Genomic DNA, 20432 nt, shown 5'->3' on the forward strand with positions numbered 1-20432 from the left:
GTGATTATGGGCTCAAACCTGTTTTGGATTGTTGGTTGTGCGACGTGAGAACTGTTGACGCGAATGCGTTTCGAGGTTGATCTGGGGTGGAAGAATTAAAGATGAACAACACGGAACTGCCGATTGACAATTCCCATCGACAAGTTTACATAATCGGCACTATTACATAATCGGATAGTATCTGATAAGATATGATAAGATATCGAGCTTGCACAACAAACGCCCCTTGGCTAACAAGAGGTTTGATGCAACTGGAGAGCTCTTTAAACCCTGCAGGTAGACTGGCTTTCTTGCGTTGAACAAAGTCTCTGGTGCCGTCGTATGGGCTTCAAGCAAAAGCATTCTCAATCTACCAAAACTGAGCAAGTCTAGAAAACTTCGTTGTTTGTCCCTGTTCTGTTCTCTCACTTATTCAATCGCGCACTAATCCTATTGAGGATTCAATGCTTGTCGCAACTGGCTCGCCCGGCCTCTAAGCCAAGTCTCAAGACAAGCGACAGTCATTGGCCAGATCATGCTGCGCTGATATATCCGGGGGGGGGGGCAGGCTGAAATCCAGGCACCAACATCATCGCATCGCGGGTGCAATCTCTCACCACCATCGCTGTGAGCAAACGGACATCGACGGGCATCCATCATCTCAAGACTGACAATTGAAAACTTCCAGCCAGCCCCTTCAGTGACATTCGCAGGAGCCGGCAGAAGGCTTCCAGTCTCGTACAATGAGCATCCTTCCCGGGACAACAACGCAGCCCTGGACCTCGTTCGACATTACCGCCAACTGCTCCCTGACCGGCAACTACTTCGCCTGGGTCGTAACGCAGGACAACGAGCCTCCGTTCCCCGAGGTCGCCAAGTTTTGGCGCATGACGGTGGGACTAGAAGGCGCCCAGAACCTGTCCGACGCCGTAGTCATTGAGTGGCACGAGTGGGCGCGTTCCAACGGGTCCGACCTGGTCTACCAGGTAAACATCCTCGACGCCTGCCGAGATGAGCTTTGCCGATCCATCGGCTCCGAGATCGACGGGGGCCTCGCCGGCTTTGGGGTGAGTCCACGTGGTCGATGTTCCTATGAATTGCTTTACGTTCCATGTCCTAACGCGCCCGAGGTCCTCGCATCCTACGGCCTAGGAGCCGTCTTTTTGACCCTCTACGGTGGGTTTGCCCTCCGCGGTTTCTTCAAGCGCCGCAAAACCACGACGGCTCTGTCCGAGAAGCCTCACACGGCCCCGCCAGACGGCACCCCCGGCTTTCTCGGACGTATCGACGAGGCCTTGCGATGCACGACCTATGATCTCTTCACCGCGGCTGCCTTCCTCTCCCTCGGGGTCCAGGCCACCGTGATATATAGCCAGGTCGCACCCGCCACGCACCACTACAACTCGTCCCTCCAGCTCATCGTCTCCGCCCTGGCATTCTACCCGCTCGCCGCAATGCTCCCACTGGTCCTCGCCTCCGGCCGCCGCAGCCTGCTGAAGGGCGCCATCCTCGTCTCCCTGTTTGTCGTCCACACGGGGGCGTGGGTCCTCTGCACCAACGGCGCCCAGGACAACTACTACCACAATGAGACTCCCATGCAGCTCTGCCCGCAAAACCATCCTCCGCAGGCCGTGGTCTCGGCGGCCATGTTCACCATGGCCGCCATGGTCTGGATGCCGCCCCTCTTCGGCATCTGCCTGAGCGTCGTGCTCTGCTTCTACCGGTGCAACAGCCGCGTCATGTGGCAGGCCAAGTGGCTCGACAAGGTCGCCCAGGGGGCCGTGGTCCTCTACGCGGCTGCAAACTTCATCTGCATGTGGGGCGCCTGGACTGCTCTCGTTGTCTTCATCAAGGGTGCACCGCGGAGGGCCGAGGATGTCTGGAACCTTGGTCAGGCTCTGGCCCTCACTCCTTGGATACCGGTGCTGGTGGAGTTTGCGTCCATTCTATGCGGCAAGTCTTACATACGTCCGCCCTCGTCACTCTGATATATAGGTTTTGCTGATACATCGCAGCGGGTACCGAGGCGGGCCTTGCCGGCCGCCTGCCCCTTGGTTTTGACGTGGTGCGGCAGGAGAAGGTTCTTCACCAGCAGGAAGATACTGCATTCCTGGACGATTCTCCTGTCCATTGAAGGGATGACGGGAAGTGTAGAGTATGCAAAACCTTGGATAGCACGACGAGGACGCGGGCACGTGCTGCTCAGTCTCTTCTCTAGACGAGCGTATTTCTGATAAGTCAGGCGAATGATCAAGCCCGTAGCATCGGATCGAGCAAAACGTTTCGGTCAATAGCCTGCCCCGAGTTGATCTGTCCGTGTTTAGAAACCCATGTTTGACCGCGCGAGTCCTGGGAGCGACATCCGTCTACAGTGCTTCGTCTAGTCTTATCAATCCAAGCACCCAGAAAGCTGAGGACTGGATGTGACGGTTCCCGGCTTGGGGGCGTTGCGGCGTCAAGTGATGATGAGGGGGTGAGTTTCTGCTTCTCCCCCAAAGATGTGCGTTGACTTGCCTACTTTGCCGCCGCTTGATATTCCGCGAACCGATCCGGATAAACCCTCTGCGCCTCGCCCGGGAACCGCTTGATCAGCTGCTCAAACGAGGGCTTCGAGTAGGCGTTGTCGAGACACCTCCAGGTCCCCGTCTCGGGCCCCCTCTCGTACTTTTGCGAGCGCGTCTTGAACAGGTATGAGAAGATGCGCTCCGTCTCGCCGCCGAGCACCGGCAGGTCGACGATGTCCTCCTCGCGCAGGATCCAGCCGGCGTCCTCGACGAGGTGCCAGAACTCGTTCTCGTCCGGGTGCCGCTTCTTCCACGCCACGTAGACGTACGTAGTCTGCGGCAGCGTGGGGCCTCCGCCGCTGTCGGGGCTGTGCAGGGAGAGGTTGTGCACGTGGATCGCCGTCCAGGTGTTGATGAGCGAGGGGAGCACGTCGACGTTGTAGGTGCAGTCGCTCATGACAATGAGGTGCCACGACCTGGCTTTCACGAGCGCGCCGAGGTCGCCCCTGCGGCCGTCGTCCCAGTCAAGGTTCTCGTATTCAGGGCGGATGGACGCCGTCCCCGCCCTCGCCAGGCGTGCGATGTTGGCTTTCGCGCGCTGCTCCGCCTCGGGGAGGTCGGTCATGAGGATGTTGCTCGCGCCCTCCGGGTCCGTCCTGGTCATGGCCTGCGCCAGGCCGTTGCCGAGGATCCCAACGCCGCACCCAAGCTCGAGGACGTTGAGCGGCCCTCCCCGGAACAGCAGCCCGTGGAAGGCGTCCATGCGCCAGTGATGCCTTTCGGCGCCGTGGGCCTCCGTGTCGTTGGCCAGCCAGACCCGCGAGACAGCCATAAGCCCGGCATCCCAGATGTGCCGCGCGATGCTCTCGCCAATGTCCTCTTCGATCTCGATGAAGGGCTCCGACTTGCGCTCGCCGTGCCCAAGCCTCCTCACGCACGTCGTGGGCGCCACGTCGGAACCTGGCATCTGCACATCGGCCCATACTGGCATAATCTTGCCGCAGTCCCCCTCGAATCCGGCCAAGGCGACGCCGGTCGCCAGCTCAGCCGACTTGCCCCCGGCCGCGCGCACGAGAACCCTCAGTGGTCCTGAGCCGGGGCCGGGGCTTGAGAGAGATGGGCCCGCGAGGTGTTGGACAGGGACGTCGGTCTTGAGGACGCGCATGCCGGGGGTCCAGCGCAAAGTCTTTTCCGCGGCCAGAACCATGGAGCTAGTGGTGTGTTCATGATGGCCTGAAGACTTCTCCCAGCCGGCGGTGATGTTGATCTTGACGGGTTCATTGTCGTCGGGACTCAGGAAGGAGTCGCCGAGGTCGGTGGTGACGGAAAGGACGATGTTGAGAGACCAGGGGTGCTTTCTGCCTTTCTCGTAAGAGAGCTTCGGTGCTCGGAGGAGGCGAATGTAATGCATTGAGTTGGTATGCAGCGAGGACGGATTACTCTGTCGAAATCGACTCACAGCGACTAAGTGCTAGGTCGCCAAGACGAACGTGAGTGAGTGTGTGAGTGAGTGAGTGTGTGAGTGAGTGAGTGTGTGAGTGTGTGAAAAGTAAGTATGCTTAGTCACCATCCATTTGACCAGTAAGGTGCATGTGGGGCGTTCCCGACCGGCGACCGGCGACCGGCGGCGATGTGGATCCAGCTACGGGGCTTTCAAGGATCGTACCCCCGCCCTCCGCCCGCCAAACATTGCTCTCTGCCTCGCAACAACAGAATGCATGATGCCCTTCTATCCGGAGTCACACTACTAAATTCAGAAGTAGACAGGCAACGAGGCGATCAAGCGACGCCTCGAACTTCCCGTTCACCTGAATACTTCTAGTTCTCGAGCGCAAAAAATCGGAGGTCGCCGTGACCGAATGCAGCACACACACACACAAGCCCCGTTTCGCGCTACGGACGCCTCCGATAGCAGGAGGGCGGCGCCCCATCCCGCGACGGTGATAAGCATCACGCACCGATAAAGCCTGTCGTCTGCCCGCATCCCCCAGAGTGCGGGATGAACGCGATACAACCCCACCAAAACTGGCTCAGTTGATTTTGGCCGACGAATCCCATCAGCAAACCATCCAACACTGATTTCCCCCCAGACAACCCAGAATGGCCGACGAAGCCCTCCCACGCCGCGACCCGGCGACCCTGCTCTCGTCCCTCCTCTCCCTGACCGAAGACGGCATCGTGCCCCTCACGCGGCGCGGCGTGACGTCGGGCAGCAAGCTCTTCGGCGCGGCGATCCTCTCCTCCGACACCCTGGAACCCCTCACCGTCGCCACGAACGACGAGCGCTCTTCCCCGCTGCTTCACGGCGAGATCAACTGCATCCAGCAGTTCTTCACGACGTCCTTCCCGGACCCCTCGACGCGCCCGGACCCGCGGACGGGCTGCGTCTTCTTCGCCACCCACGAGCCGTGCTCCCTCTGCCTCAGCGGCATCGCCTGGTCGGGCTTCCGCGAGGTGTACTACCTCTTCACCTACGAAGACAGTCGCGACCTGTTCGCGATCCCGCACGACATCGCCATCCTGGAGGAGGTCTTCCGCGTCCGGGCCGAGGGGGAGCGGGATGAAGCGCTGGCGGCGAGGGCGCTGTACAATCGCACGAACCGGTTCTTTACGGCGCGGAGCCTCGGGGAGCTGGTCGGGGAGCTGCCGGAGGGCGAGGAGCGGGCGCGGTGGGCGCGGGAGATGGAGCGCGTCAAGGGACTGTACAACGCGCTAAGCGACACCTACCAGGAGGGGAAAAAGGCCGGCGCCGAGAGCTCTAGCGTGTGGAAGTAGTGCGTTCATTTTTTTTTGGGGGGGGGGGGGGGGGGGGGGGGGGTGAGTTGGGCTTTGATGTCTGCGTTGGCGATGTTGGCGGGAGGTGGCTGGCTGGTGCACCGACGCCGTTGATTGAGGGTTAGCTAGAGTCAAGGACCGAGCTGGAGAGTCTGGTGATAAGATCGGTACCTATCGTTTATCGTCTTTCCCATTGGCCGAAGAAAATATATGGTGCCGGAGGCTAGAGACATGTAGATGTTCGCTGGCGACACTTTTCTGTTTCCATTTTCAGCTTGCGAAGAAAAAGCCCACGTCTAAACGTTGCCCATTACCACCACCACCACCCCAGAGGTGACATAGATGGAGACCCGTCCTGGTAGCCCAGTCCGGCCCTCCGTGACGCAATTCACGGCCGACCTTTGGGTCGGCGTATAGAGGATGGGTAAAGCTGCTGCACCGATCCGCGGCGCATGCGGTATCCGCCCAGGGAGCAACTTAGCAAGTGCCCGTTCTTCAAGGCAGCGAGATGGCGCACGTCTACGGTCGAAGATCCCGCGGGGGAAGGAGATGAACCCTTCCTTGGATCCTTCACCTCCATCCATCCATCCATCCATCCTCTCTCCCTCTCATTCCTGCGGCTACGGCAAAATCGGGCAAGACGCCAAACGCGCCGTGCTGACGATCCGGCGGTTGCAGCTTGCGGGCCAAGCAAGTGACGGCGGATATGCATGGCGGGTGGGGGTGGTGACTAGTGATTAGCCTACTTTGGTGAGAAGCGAACGGCCAGGGACGTTGGCCGGCGGTACGAACGATGCCCTGGTCAGGAGGTACTGTACCTCCCCGACCTCTTCACGCCCCCTCCTCCTCGCGGGGTCTGCAGCGGCGCGAAGGAGCCGTCGCCATTGGTCTGGAGGTGCTGCTGCTGTATGCTACTGCTCTGGCGACCAACCCGCTGGGCACATGCGAGGGTTGCGCAAGCGTTTCGAAGCGTGGGAAGCACGTTTTGCGGAACGGGCTTGCCCGGGGCGATGGTCTGCTGTCATGGACAAGGTGTGGTGGTGGAAGGGGTTTCTTTTCGCCGGCGCGGCCGGAGGCGATGGCAATTAAGCCCGGGCTCAGTGATGCATTCCCATCTCGATGGCGTCCAAGGACAAATGAACCAACTGCTGCTGATACCGCTGCGCATATTGATAAATCCAAGACGGTGATAGAAACATCACAGCACAAGAAAAAAAAAACCATTGCAAGAACAGACTGATGGAGGACCATGTTCCAGTTGGCAGTGGTTGAGCAAATCCAAGAATGTGGGCATGACCCCCTCCATCCCCCCTCTTCCCCTCCCTCCCCATGCAGGCGATGATGACTAGAGGAGTTGCAAGTTGCCCGCGCTTCCCGGTCATCGTTTCTTGCTTCTCGAACAACCAAACCCCTCTTTTCGTTCGCGTGCATTCAACCGCCCATCCATGGGGCCGGCCGTGTGGCATTCTCCGCCGCAGCTGAGCAGCAGCCCGTCGTTAGAGTGTGCAGAGCGATGCATCATGGGCTCTGTGACGGCTTGGGGGAGTGGTGGGTAGTTGGGGCGTTTGGTTTGGGATTTGCAGCGATGACGACTTCTAAGTCAAGGGACTGACGGCTGAGGATAGGACCAACAAACACGCCCACTTGGAAGCCTCTTCGAGGTCCCAAAAACAATCGCGGAGTGCTGCAGCAGAGCTCTGCTGCAGCACAGCGTTTGTTCTGTGCCGTTTCTTGCATGGGTTGGATTGCGAACCCCTCCCTGAAGGAGGAGGCGGGGGCTGGCGTTCGCCTGCACAACGCATGTATCCAACTCACAGGCATAGGAGGCATATGTAAGCAGTAAGCATAGGGTGGCAGCCGCCGTGCTACGGTCCGCTTGCGGGCGGATGAGTTGCACCGCATGCGAGAAGAGTGGCCGGCTTATGGCGCCGGCTGGAGCCTCGGGTTGGCTGGTGAGTTGGTGGTCTTACCTCCTACCTACACTGCAACTTTAACGCCCTCAGAGGGCCCGTCGAGAGTCGGGACCAAACCTGGCTCCCTAGCATTGCCTCTTTCCAGATCTATACACAACAAGGGAGAATCATCTCAATGTGTCCCCAGCCTCCATGTGCGCAACCAACACCGTTGCAAGGGAGGATATCAGACATCACAGTCACCGGACAGAGAGCACTCGTCAGAGACATCGCGCACCAGGCGCAGTCACCATCAGTCATCACAGGCATCGAACGCCATGCTGACAGGCATGCATATGCAAGGGAGCGACCGAACCAACAGACTAGTAGCCGCTGGGACGGTTACTTGCCTCGATATTTACGAGATACTCCCAAACAGTCCTCTGTCTCGCGTTACCTGCGACATGTCAGTCTCACGAACTGCCCTCCACCTCGTAAGGCTGCCAGTCCGCGGCCGGTCCATCTGGCCGCCCCCAATCTCGCCCATCGCCCATTTGATCGCCGTGCCAGATCGGAGCGAGATGTGCACTTTCCGGGCTGCATCGCATCAAGACCCGGCCATCGGACCCATTGGGGCAAGCCACCGTCACACGGGGCCGCCTTCTGCTCGGGAGTACCTTGCACTTTCACGCAACTAGTATACGTAGGTATAACCACCCATGTACGCCGTTCGGGTGTGATGTATCTCATCTCTGCGGACGAAAAGGGCCGTCTCTGATCACAGCACAGAGTAAACCAATACAAAGTTCAGCGCCTGGGAAAAGAAACCAGCGTGCAACCTTACACACGCACACGCACACGCACACACACCATGACCACAGCCTGAAAAGAAAGCAGGTAGAAACTGAGATGCGGGAAGAAACGTGGTGCCGCCCACTGCCGACGCCATGCACACCACAGGGGGTCACTGATTGGCGGCGGAAGCGCTGAGCCCGAGATGCATTTTGATTCATTCGGACTCACGCACGTCTCACACCACCCGCCATTCCCCCATGTCATGTTCTGCCCCCTCCATCACGAGCTCGTCACACCGAGCCCTCCATCGCAAAGGCACGCGGGACGCTGAACTGGGAGGTGCTCCCGCTGCCACACACCAACGACAAGCCAACCCGCCCGTATTCGTACTTCCGTTCCATCCCGTTCCTTTGCGTCACTTGGTTCCCAAGACTGACTCTATCACACGGAGCATTGAGACAGGTTTTGCACAGAACGCCGCGCATGCCAAACCTATTGACCACCCATCGAACATCCAGCCGTCCTCCAGGACGCCGTTGGATTTGCTTATTGCCCAGACCTGATGATCCGCAGCTGAGGGTAGACATGCATGTTTTTCTGAGACAAATCGCGATTAAAAGAACAAAAGTGCGATGAGTCAACTCCTCCTACCTGACAGCCGTTGAACCAATGCCCCCCTCGCCCACTTTTCACGGTTTGTACTCCGTACAGCCTCTCGTTGTCCCACTCGCTCTGCCCGGCCGTTGCCTATTCGGAATGTCCCCCTCCACTCCCTCGACAAGTCTCGCAGTGACACATCTCGGTCTGGTCGCGGTCCGTCGGGAGGCACATCCACAGGCTTATCGGATGCGTATGCTCGTCTCGGGATGAGAGCTCGCGTCGAGTTGAACTCGGTAGTGGATCGCGCCGCATCGACGGTTGTCGTTTATCATAGCAGGGCGGGGACTGAGACGTGGATTCGAGGTGTCAGTGTAGAGACAATCCGTGACTTGGGCTATGGAAGAGCAGGATAGCCGAACATCCTTAGGTAGACTGAACAGAGCCGTGCTGATATGCCATTCTCGATCCCCCTCCCTGAGTAAGCGAGTGGCCGCATCTCCTTGCAGTATGACACCCAGCTGCATCAGCGTCTAAACCCTATATGTATTTCTCGATATACCGGCGTATCCTTAAAAAGGAGCCCTCATTATCTTTGGCGGCCCCCCCGACAGTGCCGAAGACCTCGCCCCACCCGGGTCCGAAGGTGGGCTGACCAGGGCGCTCCACGCCCCGATCCAAGCCGGTGTTTCATCTCGGAAGCCCGTCCGTCCGTCCGTTCATCCCCCTCTGTCTTTACCTGCAGTCATGCTCAATCAGTCACAACAAAGACATCGCCAAGATACGAAAAATGGCATCGCCGGCCCTCGTCCTCGACGTAAGCATAGGCGGCCTCCTACCCAACATTCTGCACGGACCCCCCCCCCCCCCCCCCCCCCCCCCACGAGACCTGCAAACAAAAACGCACGTCGAAGGTTGGAAAACAGGCAATCAAGCAAACCGGCGGCCGTGCCCAAAAGAAAAAAAGTCCCTCCCTGTCTTTTCCCTCCACTAAAAAGAAACCACGAAAAACTTGCCCAAAATTTTCAGACGCCTGCAGCCATACAATTGCCCGCCCGATTCCGCTGTGGCTGAATCAGAAACGCACAAAACTGAAGCCCAAGACGAGGGGGGGGAGGGAAAGAAAGAAGAAAAAGAAATACAGAATGTGTCGAAAGTGTTGACCGCAACGCCCACATAGCAGAGCGGGAAAACACAGCCGCACAACACCTCAGACCCGCCCCCCCGACCACCGCGATCAAACGCGATCCGCGCACAGCAAGACATGGCCCCCGGAACGGAAGAGAGAGCACTTCTCCCCACACGCCCATCTGCTTGAAGGTTTACGATCGGAAGACGACATCCGACGCGGCTGAGTCGGCCTAGATACCTGAGAGGGGGCGGCGGGCGGCGTCGAGACAAGATCCGACTCTGGACGTGATCCAGCCCGAGGCATGCCCCCCCCGATCCACCCTCTAGACGCGACCTGCCATCGGGAAACATTCCAACGCGACGGCCAGCCGAGCCGGATCTCGCTGGATAAAGGAATGCATGGTGACTCTGGTCCTCCGCCCAGCCGTGAGACACGCGAACCCCCCTTGGAGGACGGGTTGCCCAGGTCGCGGCCGCCCACCCCGTTCCACAATCCATCGCGAGTGTCAGCGACAACACACAGAGGAAACGATTGAAATCTATACATCCTCCACGAACCCCTTTGACGAGGGCGTGCAGTAAAAGACTAAACAGTAAGGTCCGTTGGTCGGCCTTAATCCTTCACTTCCCAGATTCAGAACCGACCATACTCCCCTCCCCCGTCTCCGCCCCCATAAACCCCCCCCACCGCCCGCGTGATGTTGCGCATCGTGAATCCCAGCCGCATAAGCAGGGGGGGAGAGAGGGGGGCTGGTCGCCCTCGTAGAGCATGACCTCATAACTGGGCCACGTCTCGCGAACCACCATGCAAATGCGGTGGCTAGGGACCATCCCGCACGGACGGGACAGACATCCAGTTAGTTAGTTGTGTTCATCTTCATCGTTCGTAGGCGGAAGGAGGGGCGGTCGAGAGGCGAGCCGCGTGGAACTACGTCTCGTGCTTCTCAGCTGCTAGGCTCAACGTCTTGCTGGATTGGGATCCAGTCATTCTCCTCCGACATGTTCACAATTTGCAAAAGGCGCAGGACGTCATGTTGGTAAAATGATACTGATTTGTTTTCGGCAACTACTCTACGGCTCCTTTCGTCCACGGAGCCTACAACAAGCAAAGGAAGGGGGTATATCCAGCTTCTCCGTCATCTTCCTGCCTGAAAAGAAAAGAAAAGTTTGTGTACGACTCTGCAATAATAATCGAGTCGTGTGAACCGGTTGTAATCGATGCGCCTCCAGTGCGGCCAAGGGGGGGGGGGGTAATACAGTCCCACAGCATAAACAGTAACATAACCCAAATCCCGTGTCCGTCTAAAAAGTCCAAGCAAGAAACAAGCCAACGCTGCGTCCTCGCAGGTCGATGACGGTATTAAACAAAAACAAGAAAGCTGTTTCCCTGTTGTGCGCAGCTGCAAGGGCGTGGCAAGGCCTCAAAATCCGGCGGCGAGCCCTTAAAACAAAAACAATCCCGACATGCGCGCGCGCTATGTCTTTCCATGACTGGACCTTGGCCCAGTCTCCCGTAATGATCATTCGCAACCAAAGCATGCTTTTGGAGGTCCGTCCCTGCAACACACAAGGTCGATGATGCTGTGCGTTCGTTCGTTCGTAGTCGTTCTCGTCCCCGTGGAGGTTCGGGTCCGTGGTATCTTGGGTATCGCAAAGAAATTTCCTTGTAGTGTATCCTCGATGCATAATAGCTCGCGCCGGATTATGTGTATGGTGATGATGAAGTGAGAGATAGAGAGAGAAATCCAAGTCCGTGGTGTGTGGCGTTAGATGGAATAGGAAAAAAAACTCCCCTGGAAAATGAGATCCGGACAACAGATTCCTAATCGTACAATCGGCAACACTTCCCTCCGTCGGTTCGATTTGGGGTTTCCTTTTTTTTTTGTTATTGGTTCGGTAAGGGTAGTAGGTGGCTCTCCGAGTGGCAGTCCGCGGGCAGTCCATGGTGTTCAAGATCCATCCAGGGTAAACGGTAGGAGACAAATAGGAGACCAGGCAGAGTATCCAAAGGAGAATTGTCCGCGATCTGTGGTCCGTAATCCGTCTACTGCGTCGGGTTGCGCAGGATATCCTCACAGTTGGCATCGAACCTCAGGTTGAAGAGACGAACACCCTGCATGAAACGCTCCGTCTTGTCCAGCTCACGCTCGCGACCGAAGAGCGTCTCAACGAACTCGACGCCGGCGTTCTTCCCAAGCTGGGAGTTGCCCTTCTTGCTAGCAGCCTTAAGCATGGGAGACTCGCACGTCTTCAGGAGCTTACGAAGCTTGTCAGTGAGGCGCTCGCCCGAGTCAATAAAGTCGTCGATGAGTTCTCTGTTCTCGGCGCTGCGGACGCGGTCAACAACCTCCTCGGCGCGCTTAACCTTGCCAGCCAGCTGAATCAGCAGGAGCCAAAGTTCACCTGCCACATCAGAGATCGGGGTGGCGGGCCCGTGGTGGTAGACGGTCCAGTCGTAGATCCACTTTCCCAGAGAGTTGGAGTCAAAGACGCTGCCGAGCAGGAGAATGGGCTCCTCGGTGGGGTCCCAGTTCTTTAGGGAGTAACCCGGGGGGATCTTGTGCTTCTTGGCGTCCAGCTCGGTCGCCTGGCGGGCCGGAGCGGGTTTCTTGGTGTGGGAGCTGGCCGGGCGCGTGGTGGATGGCCGTTGGGGCACCGAGGCCGAGGACCTGCGAGCATGGGTATTGGCCGAAGGGCGCGGAGGACGCGGGTCATAGGGCTGGGCATCGCGCTCAATGTAGGTGAATCCGCTCTGTGAGGGATAGTGGTAATCAGTGGCATATCCTCTCCGGGCGTCTTCATAGTAATAAGTGTCTTGAACAGGATGCCTCTGGGTCCTCTGGCGCGACGACCGGGCCGGCAGCACGTAGGTACGGCCATCCATCTCGATGATCTCGTCCTCGTCGGATTCTCCGTGGGGCGTCGAGGCCCGTACATAAACATAGGAAGATCGGCGCTCGCGCTTGGGTTGCGACGGAGTGGCCCATGAATGCTTGCTCGAATGATGACCACTACTCACATTTGCCGTGGCATAGTAGCCATCGCTCGTGTATCGAGGCGACGCCGTCGGCGGACGGGGACTGGATTCGCTGAAGCCGGTGCTGGCGTTGCGGAAGTGGGCGCGGGTGGCCGGTCGTTGGGGAGTGGCGCCGGGGTAGTAGTAGGACGAGGGCCCTCTCGGAGACGGAGTTGGCGTGGCCGACTGATACCGGTTGTAGTAGTAGTCCTCTCCGGCCGTTGACCCGGTGTAGGGGGACGAGTAGTTTGCCATGGCGACTGATGGGGTGTTTCTTGGGACGGCTCTCTGGTGCGTCCGCGTTGATCTCTTCTGCTTCTTCTTCTTCTTCTTTCTTCTCTAGCAGCTTCTTCTGCTAGCTTTCGCGTCTTCCCCCAAAATGTCGTCGTTATCGAGGGTTGTTGGTGGCGTGCAGATCTCTGAAGCCAAGGCCGGGGGTGTCGTGCCGATGTCGAGGCACGAAGGAAGGTGAATCAAGTCACCTTGGTATGCGGTTGGAAGATGGAGGAGAGGGAGTATGTCTTCTGTAGCCGAACATGACCAAGTTTGATATACCACTGCTGCAGGTTACCCTCGCTAACCAGGGATAGTAGAATCGAGATTACCGAGCGCGAAAAGAAGCTTCTCGACGTCGGCGGCGCGAATGAATAGTGGAAGGTGCTGGAGGCTTCCTGAGAAAGCTCGCCAACTCGAGAAAAATACGCCGTTCTTTGTAATTGGGCTTGAGCGGTTGATTGGGAGCCGAGGCTAGGTTGGGCTGTGAGGAAATAATAATTGTAATCGATTGGCAAAAGCCAAAAACATGAGAAAGAGAGGGGAATCCCCTTGAGTGGTGGTGAGGGCGACGGCCTATTTAATTTCACTGCCTGTGCCCAGTTTTGTGCGAGGAGAGAAGGGGGGCGCGAGAGAGAAGCGGTACACTAAGAGGCCCACAGGGGGTGTGGGTTGTAGTGTGCTCAGGGTAATGACTGATGATGGTAGTGGTGGTGTGGTGATGAAGGTGCTTCTTACAGGGGTGGCTGATGTGAACCAAGAAGCAGAGGAACCTGCAAAGACCCTGGTCACTATACGTACTGTGAGCAGGGGTCATCACCTTAGCGTGTGAGTACATGGAAGTGGGTTAATGTCTAGCTCGGCCCACTTCGGCGAGGGAACACGGACTACAAGTTCCCAGCGGAGGGCGTGGTGATAGTAGTCAGAGTGAAAGTACATGTGCAAAGTACCTCCGTCTCTCTCTGTGTGCATCTCTCCCTTTCTCTGCGGTTACTCACCCTCCCCCCTTTTGGAAGACTGGCTGGTGTGTGTTTGTCAGAAATGGGAAAACAGGGAGGAATGCAGATGCTGAATAAACCACTAATTTTTCCCAGTGGGAAGCTGTCCAACACCACCCTCCAGCCACACCTCCAGCACACCGTGTCTATCCCTCCTTTAAGGCTTCTTTCAAGTAGCAGTTGGGGCCTCTCACAATGCAGATTGCGCTTCTCTGGCCATGGCAGGCGCTATTGTCCCAACATTTGGTGGAAGGCCAATCCAATCCAAGGGTCATCTTCAGGACTCGCCCTCTCATTCGTGCGTTGCTGCAAGTCTAGTGGAAGCAAGCCAGCGACTCAGAGTCTCAGACCGTCCTGAGTCCGTGGTTCAGCCAGCTGTCGCGACGCACCAGTGCGCAGTTGAATGAGGACGTTTTCCTCTGCCGGACGAAGATGACAATTACTCTTGTCCGTCACGCTCCCGGTCTGGAGGATCAATCCTCCAGTCGGGCATGTCGATGTCAATGTCAATTACTGTCGTGTAGCGTAATCATGGCACTGCTGCTGACTCGACCGGATCCCTAATCCCCTGAAAATAGACACAATAAAAGCACTGTAAAGCCACGTCTGTGTCAATGGGGGGGAAAAGGGGTGGCAGTGAAGAATGCACCTCGTCATCGCCCTGGCCGTTTGTGTTTGCCTGCACCACAACCTCAGACCCCGACGTTGGGCACCTATTCGTAGCCGCGCGATCTGGACCCCTTTGATTGCTTTTTTTTGTTGTTTTTTTTTGTTCGAGCCACCGCGAGTAGCAACGCCCGCACACAAACTTCCTTTCCTCTCCTGGCCGCCGTACGCGTCTCCCGTCTCGGCTCCCTCCTAATCTCAACCTTCCGCTTTGGTGTTCGGCCGAGAGTGGGATCAGAATGATTGGGCAGTCCAGCGAGACACACGGCGATGCGTGTTTGTTTTCACACCTCGACGCTGAAATTGCCCACGTCCGTGTCCAAAATCCCGTCACCGCCTGTGTTGGTCATACAACCTGCCTTCACGGTAGGGGACGTTGAGCACCCTGGCCTCGCAGAAGCGCAGGCCTTGTCGTTTCAATGAGTCGACACCGACGTCCGTGAGACCCCGGGCTGGTTGTCCCTAGTCGCCGGGCGCCAGTTTCTCGGGGGAAGCAAAGAGCAGGGAAGAAAAGAAGGACGAGGTCCTGCCTGGTCCTTGTGCTTGTCCACGCTGCCGTGTGGGTAAATTTGCCGGCAACGGGTAAGCGAAATTGGGCCCTCGCACGAACTGGCGCGGGAATTTGGAAATTTGAAGATGGCTTCCACCACAACCACCACAAATAGTACCGGTGACCGAAGCGTCAGCGGCATCTCACCGGGCGAGTTGTGCCACTAGCGAGAGCGTCCCAGGTGAAAAATTTTCTCGTTCCCCTGGCGTAACGTGGCTGGCCGCTGTCTAGCTCTGGTGCTTGACCACCCAACACGGGGGTTTGTAAGTGCTGGGATTCCTGAGGGTGAATCACACCATGGCAAGGACTCGAGGTGAAGGCGAAGACCACGCACGTACCGAAACACCCGAGTCCGTCCATCCAGCCGATGACGAGCCGAGAGGGTCTGGCAAAACTCAAATGCGAGGTGCTGGCATGAAGATGATTTCGTCGTTAGTTGCCGTAATGTGGATGAAATTCCTCGGGCAACGACTGGGTCCCAACAGTACTGCATTTGCTGTACTACAGCCAGTAGGCGCCTAAGCAAAGAGAATCCGAAATGCGCCTTGGTGTCAGGTCTAAGAGAGAGAGAGAGAGAGAGAGAGAGCATTACTGGCCTCGGGATCGTCAGGCGTGTGCAGTGCCGGAGTGTTGGCGGTGCCTGTGATGGTAATGAGTTTGTATGTCTCTCTTCTCTGTCCATATGTGTGGTCGTGGCGCGATGCTGCCTGCTGAGGTTCGTGCCGCGTGCACCCTTGCCCTTCGGTAAGGCGGTTTACACAGTAGTAGGCTTGCAAAGTGAATGGATGACCAGGAAGAGGGTCTGGCCGTGTGTTTGATGAATCCCGGCCTAGGGACCCTTGTTGTGTTCCTTTTCAAATTTTCTTCTTCCTCTCTCTCCTCTGCCCCTTGCATTCGGGCCCAAAGATGCTCTGGGCTGGGCTGGGCTGTGAATGGGCGGCCGGGCACCGAGACGAAGTCAACTACGGTAAATGAGATCTGCCCTCTCGAAAAATGGGCAGCTTCGGTTCGTGATATCGTTGACGGTTCGAGGAGCGGAATACGACAGGAGCGGAAGAGCGCCAAGTGCCGCGAGACGGGAAGCGGGGCTGGGGTTCCGGGGGTGGTGAACCGGCTTGGTAATTTCCCCCCGCCGATGCGAGTGCGGTCGATTGCCTGCTCCGGCCTAGCACAGCCGGCTAAGTGCGTGAGAGAAGGCTGGAGGCGATGGATGGGTTGGTGCGACCCGGACGAACGAACCATCAATCTGGCCAGCACGCGACAACCAGGACAACAACGACAACGATGACGACGACGGCGTTTGCCTGTATGAGGTTGTCCGTCCGTGGAGGAGGCCTGTACGAATAGGCTGCACAGAGGATGACGAGGCAGCCCGGTTGGTGATGACGGCGATGGCGACGGCCTAGGAAGCGTGCGCCTCAGGCGGGGGAGGGTGGTTGGGGAGGGAGTGGTAGGCTCTTTTATCGAAGCGAATCACCCATGTTGCAACCAAACACATGACGAACCAAAAACCAGATATCGGAACCCGGAAACATGAAGCAGAAAACAGAAAACATGAAGCACGAGGCAGCAAATGCTGGACTGTCACGACGTAAGAGCACATGCACGAGCACCTGAGCCTCGCATGCATGCATGACAGATCACGTTCACGCTCGACACCGGCAGGGAAGGGTTTGACTGATGACGGGCGTCTTGATTTGGTCGGATGCGATGTGATGCTGCGGGTGTTATGTGATTCGTTCCTTGTCCCTCCTCTCTCCTTCTGGATGCCCCCCCTAGGCGCGCAGATGAAATGTTGGCTAGTGCGCACCGCGCCTTCACACCTTTTCCAGTCTTGAAGCAGAGGATAATGGATGCACACCTCACAAACAGCCAGCAGACGACACCCACACTTGTTTTTTCAGCGTACATCGTCAAATGACCAAACAGTAAGCGCCATGCGATTGACGACAACGGGCGAGGGTGTGTGTGTGTGTGTGTGTGTGTGTGTGTGTGTGTGTGTGTGTGTGTGTGTATGTGCGTGACCGTGAACGTGAATGGGTGTATAAGAAGGTGTGTAAAGTTATGTCAGAGTACCTACTTACCTGGGTGGGATGCGGAGGTTCGCGCCTGGAGTGGGAACGGTTCGCCCAACGGTCATCACCTGCACCCCAGACCAGCGCGGGGGTTTGTGGTCGCCGTGGACTGAGAGCGGCATGTGCAGGATTAGAAGTGCCAGAGAACGGCCCCTCTCTTTCTAGAAGGGACGACGTTGCGTGGTTGCTTGATGGACCAGGCATCCCTTCCCGTCCGAGGTGAGCAATGATAGCCCATGGATGCAACAGGCCCCCCCCCCCTTTGAGATGGGGGAAGGCACGCTGTGATTGCGATTTGCAACTGCCCCCGAATACTCCCTTCCACCTTGCCACATCGGCTTCCCGGTCCTTATGAGCCTCACCTTACTCGCCTGGAAGAGGCAGCCGATGGTCCCCTGAGCAAGCAGTAAGACCATCGATTCGAGGAGAGAGGGAGGAAATCAGGAAAGAAGTGTCTTCCAACATCACCTACACTAACTACGTAGTACACTTCGACTCCACCCTCAACTTAGGTATCGTCCTTCCTCATTCAACCGTTGATCAGAATACAGAAGATACGCACCTTATCTGCAAGAATCACTCAACCAGCCTTCGCCACCAGTATAGGTAGAGGTGTCACGCTTCTGCTGCTTGACCAGAAACACACGGGAACACGATATGAACCATTGCGCCCTTTAACCCTCCTCCAGCCCAACAATAATTATCGGACGGTGCCACCTTCAGATAGCCGTCCCAAGCCGCAGGCCCCTGCATTAGAGCGTGCGCCTCTAACCCGGGATGAACCTGAGAGCGACGACAATATCAACGACAATCAATCACTGTTATTGGTCTGTCGCCTACGAATCCAGTGCAGTGCCTCGCCGGCCTTTTCGCCTCCTCCTGCCCATCACTTTTAGTCTGCACCTGCTTGCTGAGCTTCCATGGAGCAAATACGATGTATGACCTCGACAAGCCTCAGCTCTTGCGATTTATTAGCTCCGACCTACTTGGCACGTACTCTGTACAGGTATCTGTACTTACGCCGCATTGCGCTGACTCGAACACCCACGCGCCAGTAAGCCCAACCGACGGGACGGGAGCACAACGACGACGCCGCCACCGACCAGGAACGCTGGAAGCTCAAAGCCTGCCAGCGAAAGTGGGTAGGTGCTCGCTACCTAGCTCCATCGAATGGGGTTTGTTCCAGAGCACGACGATGACCTCAACCGCCTCTAGAGGCCCAGACCAGTCCCTCTTTTCCTGTCCTACCGACATACTTGTACAGCTCTCTCACACACCCGCCAGGCCACGCTTTCCCCTAAGAATCGCCCACTGCCAGCCCTTTGGAGTCAATCCACCGCCTTGGAGTCGCGGAAGAGCTCGACTGCCTTCCCCGTCGCCCGCCGCCCCTCTGGCCTCCATCCAGGCCAGGATATCACTGACCGACTTTGCCATCTCCCCTGGCTGGCGCAAACTCCTCCTGTGACGCCCATCAAAAACTCGGGGGGTCGCTTGCCCTCTTTCGGGGAACTATCGCCGCCTGTGGAGTGGCGGGCGCACTTCTTATTTGCGACGTAGTGGTCCCGACCTTGCCCTGTTGGCCTCACCTCATCCTCGGTGACTCGCCCCCGGTGTGCTCGGTCAAATATTTGCCTCTGGCCAGTGGTGTATCCGTACATTTCACGCTCAGGGGTGAGAAAAACGGGGTAGGCGATGGCCTAGTCTCACCTTGGCTGGTTCCCTGCACACCGGCCGGCGTGCTCCATTTCGCCATATTGTCCTAGCTCTCGGCCCTGGTATTTGGGCCGGCATCTACAATTTCTCTTGCATCCATTCATTGGTCTTTCACCTTGCTTGCTCGCTTGTTTTCATTGACTATGCTCATCTCGCAGGCAACGCAGTGGGCAGTAGGCGGTGCACCACTACCCCGGTCATGATTTTTTTCTTATCGTTGCGGCCCAAACAACCTACAACCCGAGCATCGGGTGTCAATAACGGATTCGCCATTTACGACCTCGAGGTAGAGACCCCAGCCCTCGTGTTCGGGACATCAACCTGCACAGACCCCTATCGAGGGGTCAACACAGGGTTCCCTTGAAGTGTGCTCAATAAGGTCGGCACGCCTGGCAATTGGCCTCCCTCTCGTATCAGTGCGACCAAGAGCTGAGATTTCCTGCACTCAGCAAAAAAGAAAACGGTTGTGGCCCGGGGCGGTAAATAAAAAAAGGAGGCGAAAATAGTTTCTCAAGGAGAAGACGAGCGTCGCAAAGGAGCCTCCAGATACCATACGCCCTGTAGTTTCCCGTCCCAGCGGCCGGCTCAGCTCTTGGCTCAGCTAATGCAGCCACTGAAAGGGGGAAGTTGATTGCTTCGAACTTCCACACACGATGACGTCTGGCTGGCGGGTGATTGACAGCGAACGGTTTAGGTCTGGCCGAGGGATTTGCAACTGCAAAAACGAGTTGAGCCCTTGGAATGCCTAATTGCTCTTTTGTCCAGTACCCAAGTTTGCAACACATCGCAAGACATGGCAGCACATGCCACAAGCTTTTGTATCGATCGGCTCGACTCGCCGTCAAGAAGCATGTCTCATCGACCAAGACCTCATATGCACTACCGTTATTGTGGCCCGGCCTGGCCTGCAAGCTCCCAGACGACCTCAGTCGCAGTCGTCTCTGTCGCGTCTTTGGTTGACAGCCTCTTGTCTCGGCCAACATCTGCTTCTGTCTTGCCTACTTGTCTGTGCTCTACTACTCTTCCGGCACCCAAGTCCTCGTGGATGGATTCCTGTCTACCTCGCCGGCTGGTCTCGAGAATAAGGGACTACCCGAGAGCGGCGGCGGAAAAGTCAATGCCAACTTGGCATTCTTCGACTGACCAAGACCAATTCTTAACAAGAGGCTGCCAGGCTCCGCATCGATTCGGCATCCGTCTCATTCCTCGCCGACTGCCGGCCGGCATGCCAGCATGGTCGTGACTGAGCAAAAAAACTACTTGCACGCAGTCTCATCAACACGAGCCATAGCTCGCCGGGTTCGCGGCGCGGCATACAGTTTAGCACCACAGTATGGATGTGTGAGCCGCCAGCCTTCTCGACCCCTTTTGGTACAATTGAGCGCTACACCCAGTACTCTGTATTCGTGTCGCGGTTCGCTCCAAGGCCTCGACAGCTGCTCATGAGGCAAGCCACTGATACGGGACG

General features: G+C 57.3%; 4 protein-coding genes across 4 annotated transcripts; 2 read left to right on the forward strand and 2 right to left on the reverse strand.

The window, feature by feature from the left end:
- Nucleotides 1–722: 722 nt before the first annotated feature.
- CH63R_06451 (C6 zinc finger domain containing protein) lies at nucleotides 723–2113 on the forward strand (the record flags this gene model as incomplete). Its single annotated transcript, XM_018301426.1, has 3 exons — nucleotides 723–1046; nucleotides 1110–1947; nucleotides 1995–2113. The coding sequence occupies 3 exons, from the start codon at nucleotides 723–725 to the stop codon at nucleotides 2111–2113; spliced, it is 1281 nt and encodes a 426-aa protein (XP_018159276.1).
- A 380-nt stretch (nucleotides 2114–2493) lies between these two features.
- On the reverse strand, nucleotides 2494–3894 carry CH63R_06452 (Upf0665 family protein c; the record flags this gene model as incomplete). The annotated part of the gene is made up of 1 exon (XM_018301427.1): nucleotides 2494–3894. The coding sequence occupies one exon, from the start codon at nucleotides 3892–3894 to the stop codon at nucleotides 2494–2496; it is 1401 nt and encodes a 466-aa protein (XP_018159277.1).
- Nucleotides 3895–4583: 689 nt separating this feature from the next.
- On the forward strand, nucleotides 4584–5258 carry CH63R_06453 (Cytidine and deoxycytidylate deaminase zinc-binding region; the record flags this gene model as incomplete). The annotated part of the gene is made up of 1 exon (XM_018301428.1): nucleotides 4584–5258. The coding sequence occupies one exon, from the start codon at nucleotides 4584–4586 to the stop codon at nucleotides 5256–5258; it is 675 nt and encodes a 224-aa protein (XP_018159278.1).
- Nucleotides 5259–11717: 6459 nt separating this feature from the next.
- On the reverse strand, nucleotides 11718–12944 carry CH63R_06454 (Vegetative cell wall protein gp1; the record flags this gene model as incomplete). The annotated part of the gene is made up of 1 exon (XM_018301429.1): nucleotides 11718–12944. One exon carries the CDS (start codon nucleotides 12942–12944, stop codon nucleotides 11718–11720), a length of 1227 nt encoding a protein of 408 aa, XP_018159279.1.
- Nucleotides 12945–20432: the final 7488 nt, after the last annotated feature.

This window comes from Colletotrichum higginsianum, chromosome 4, assembly GCF_001672515.1.
Source record: "Colletotrichum higginsianum IMI 349063 chromosome 4, whole genome shotgun sequence".
Taxonomy (NCBI): Eukaryota; Fungi; Ascomycota; class Sordariomycetes; order Glomerellales; family Glomerellaceae; genus Colletotrichum; species Colletotrichum higginsianum.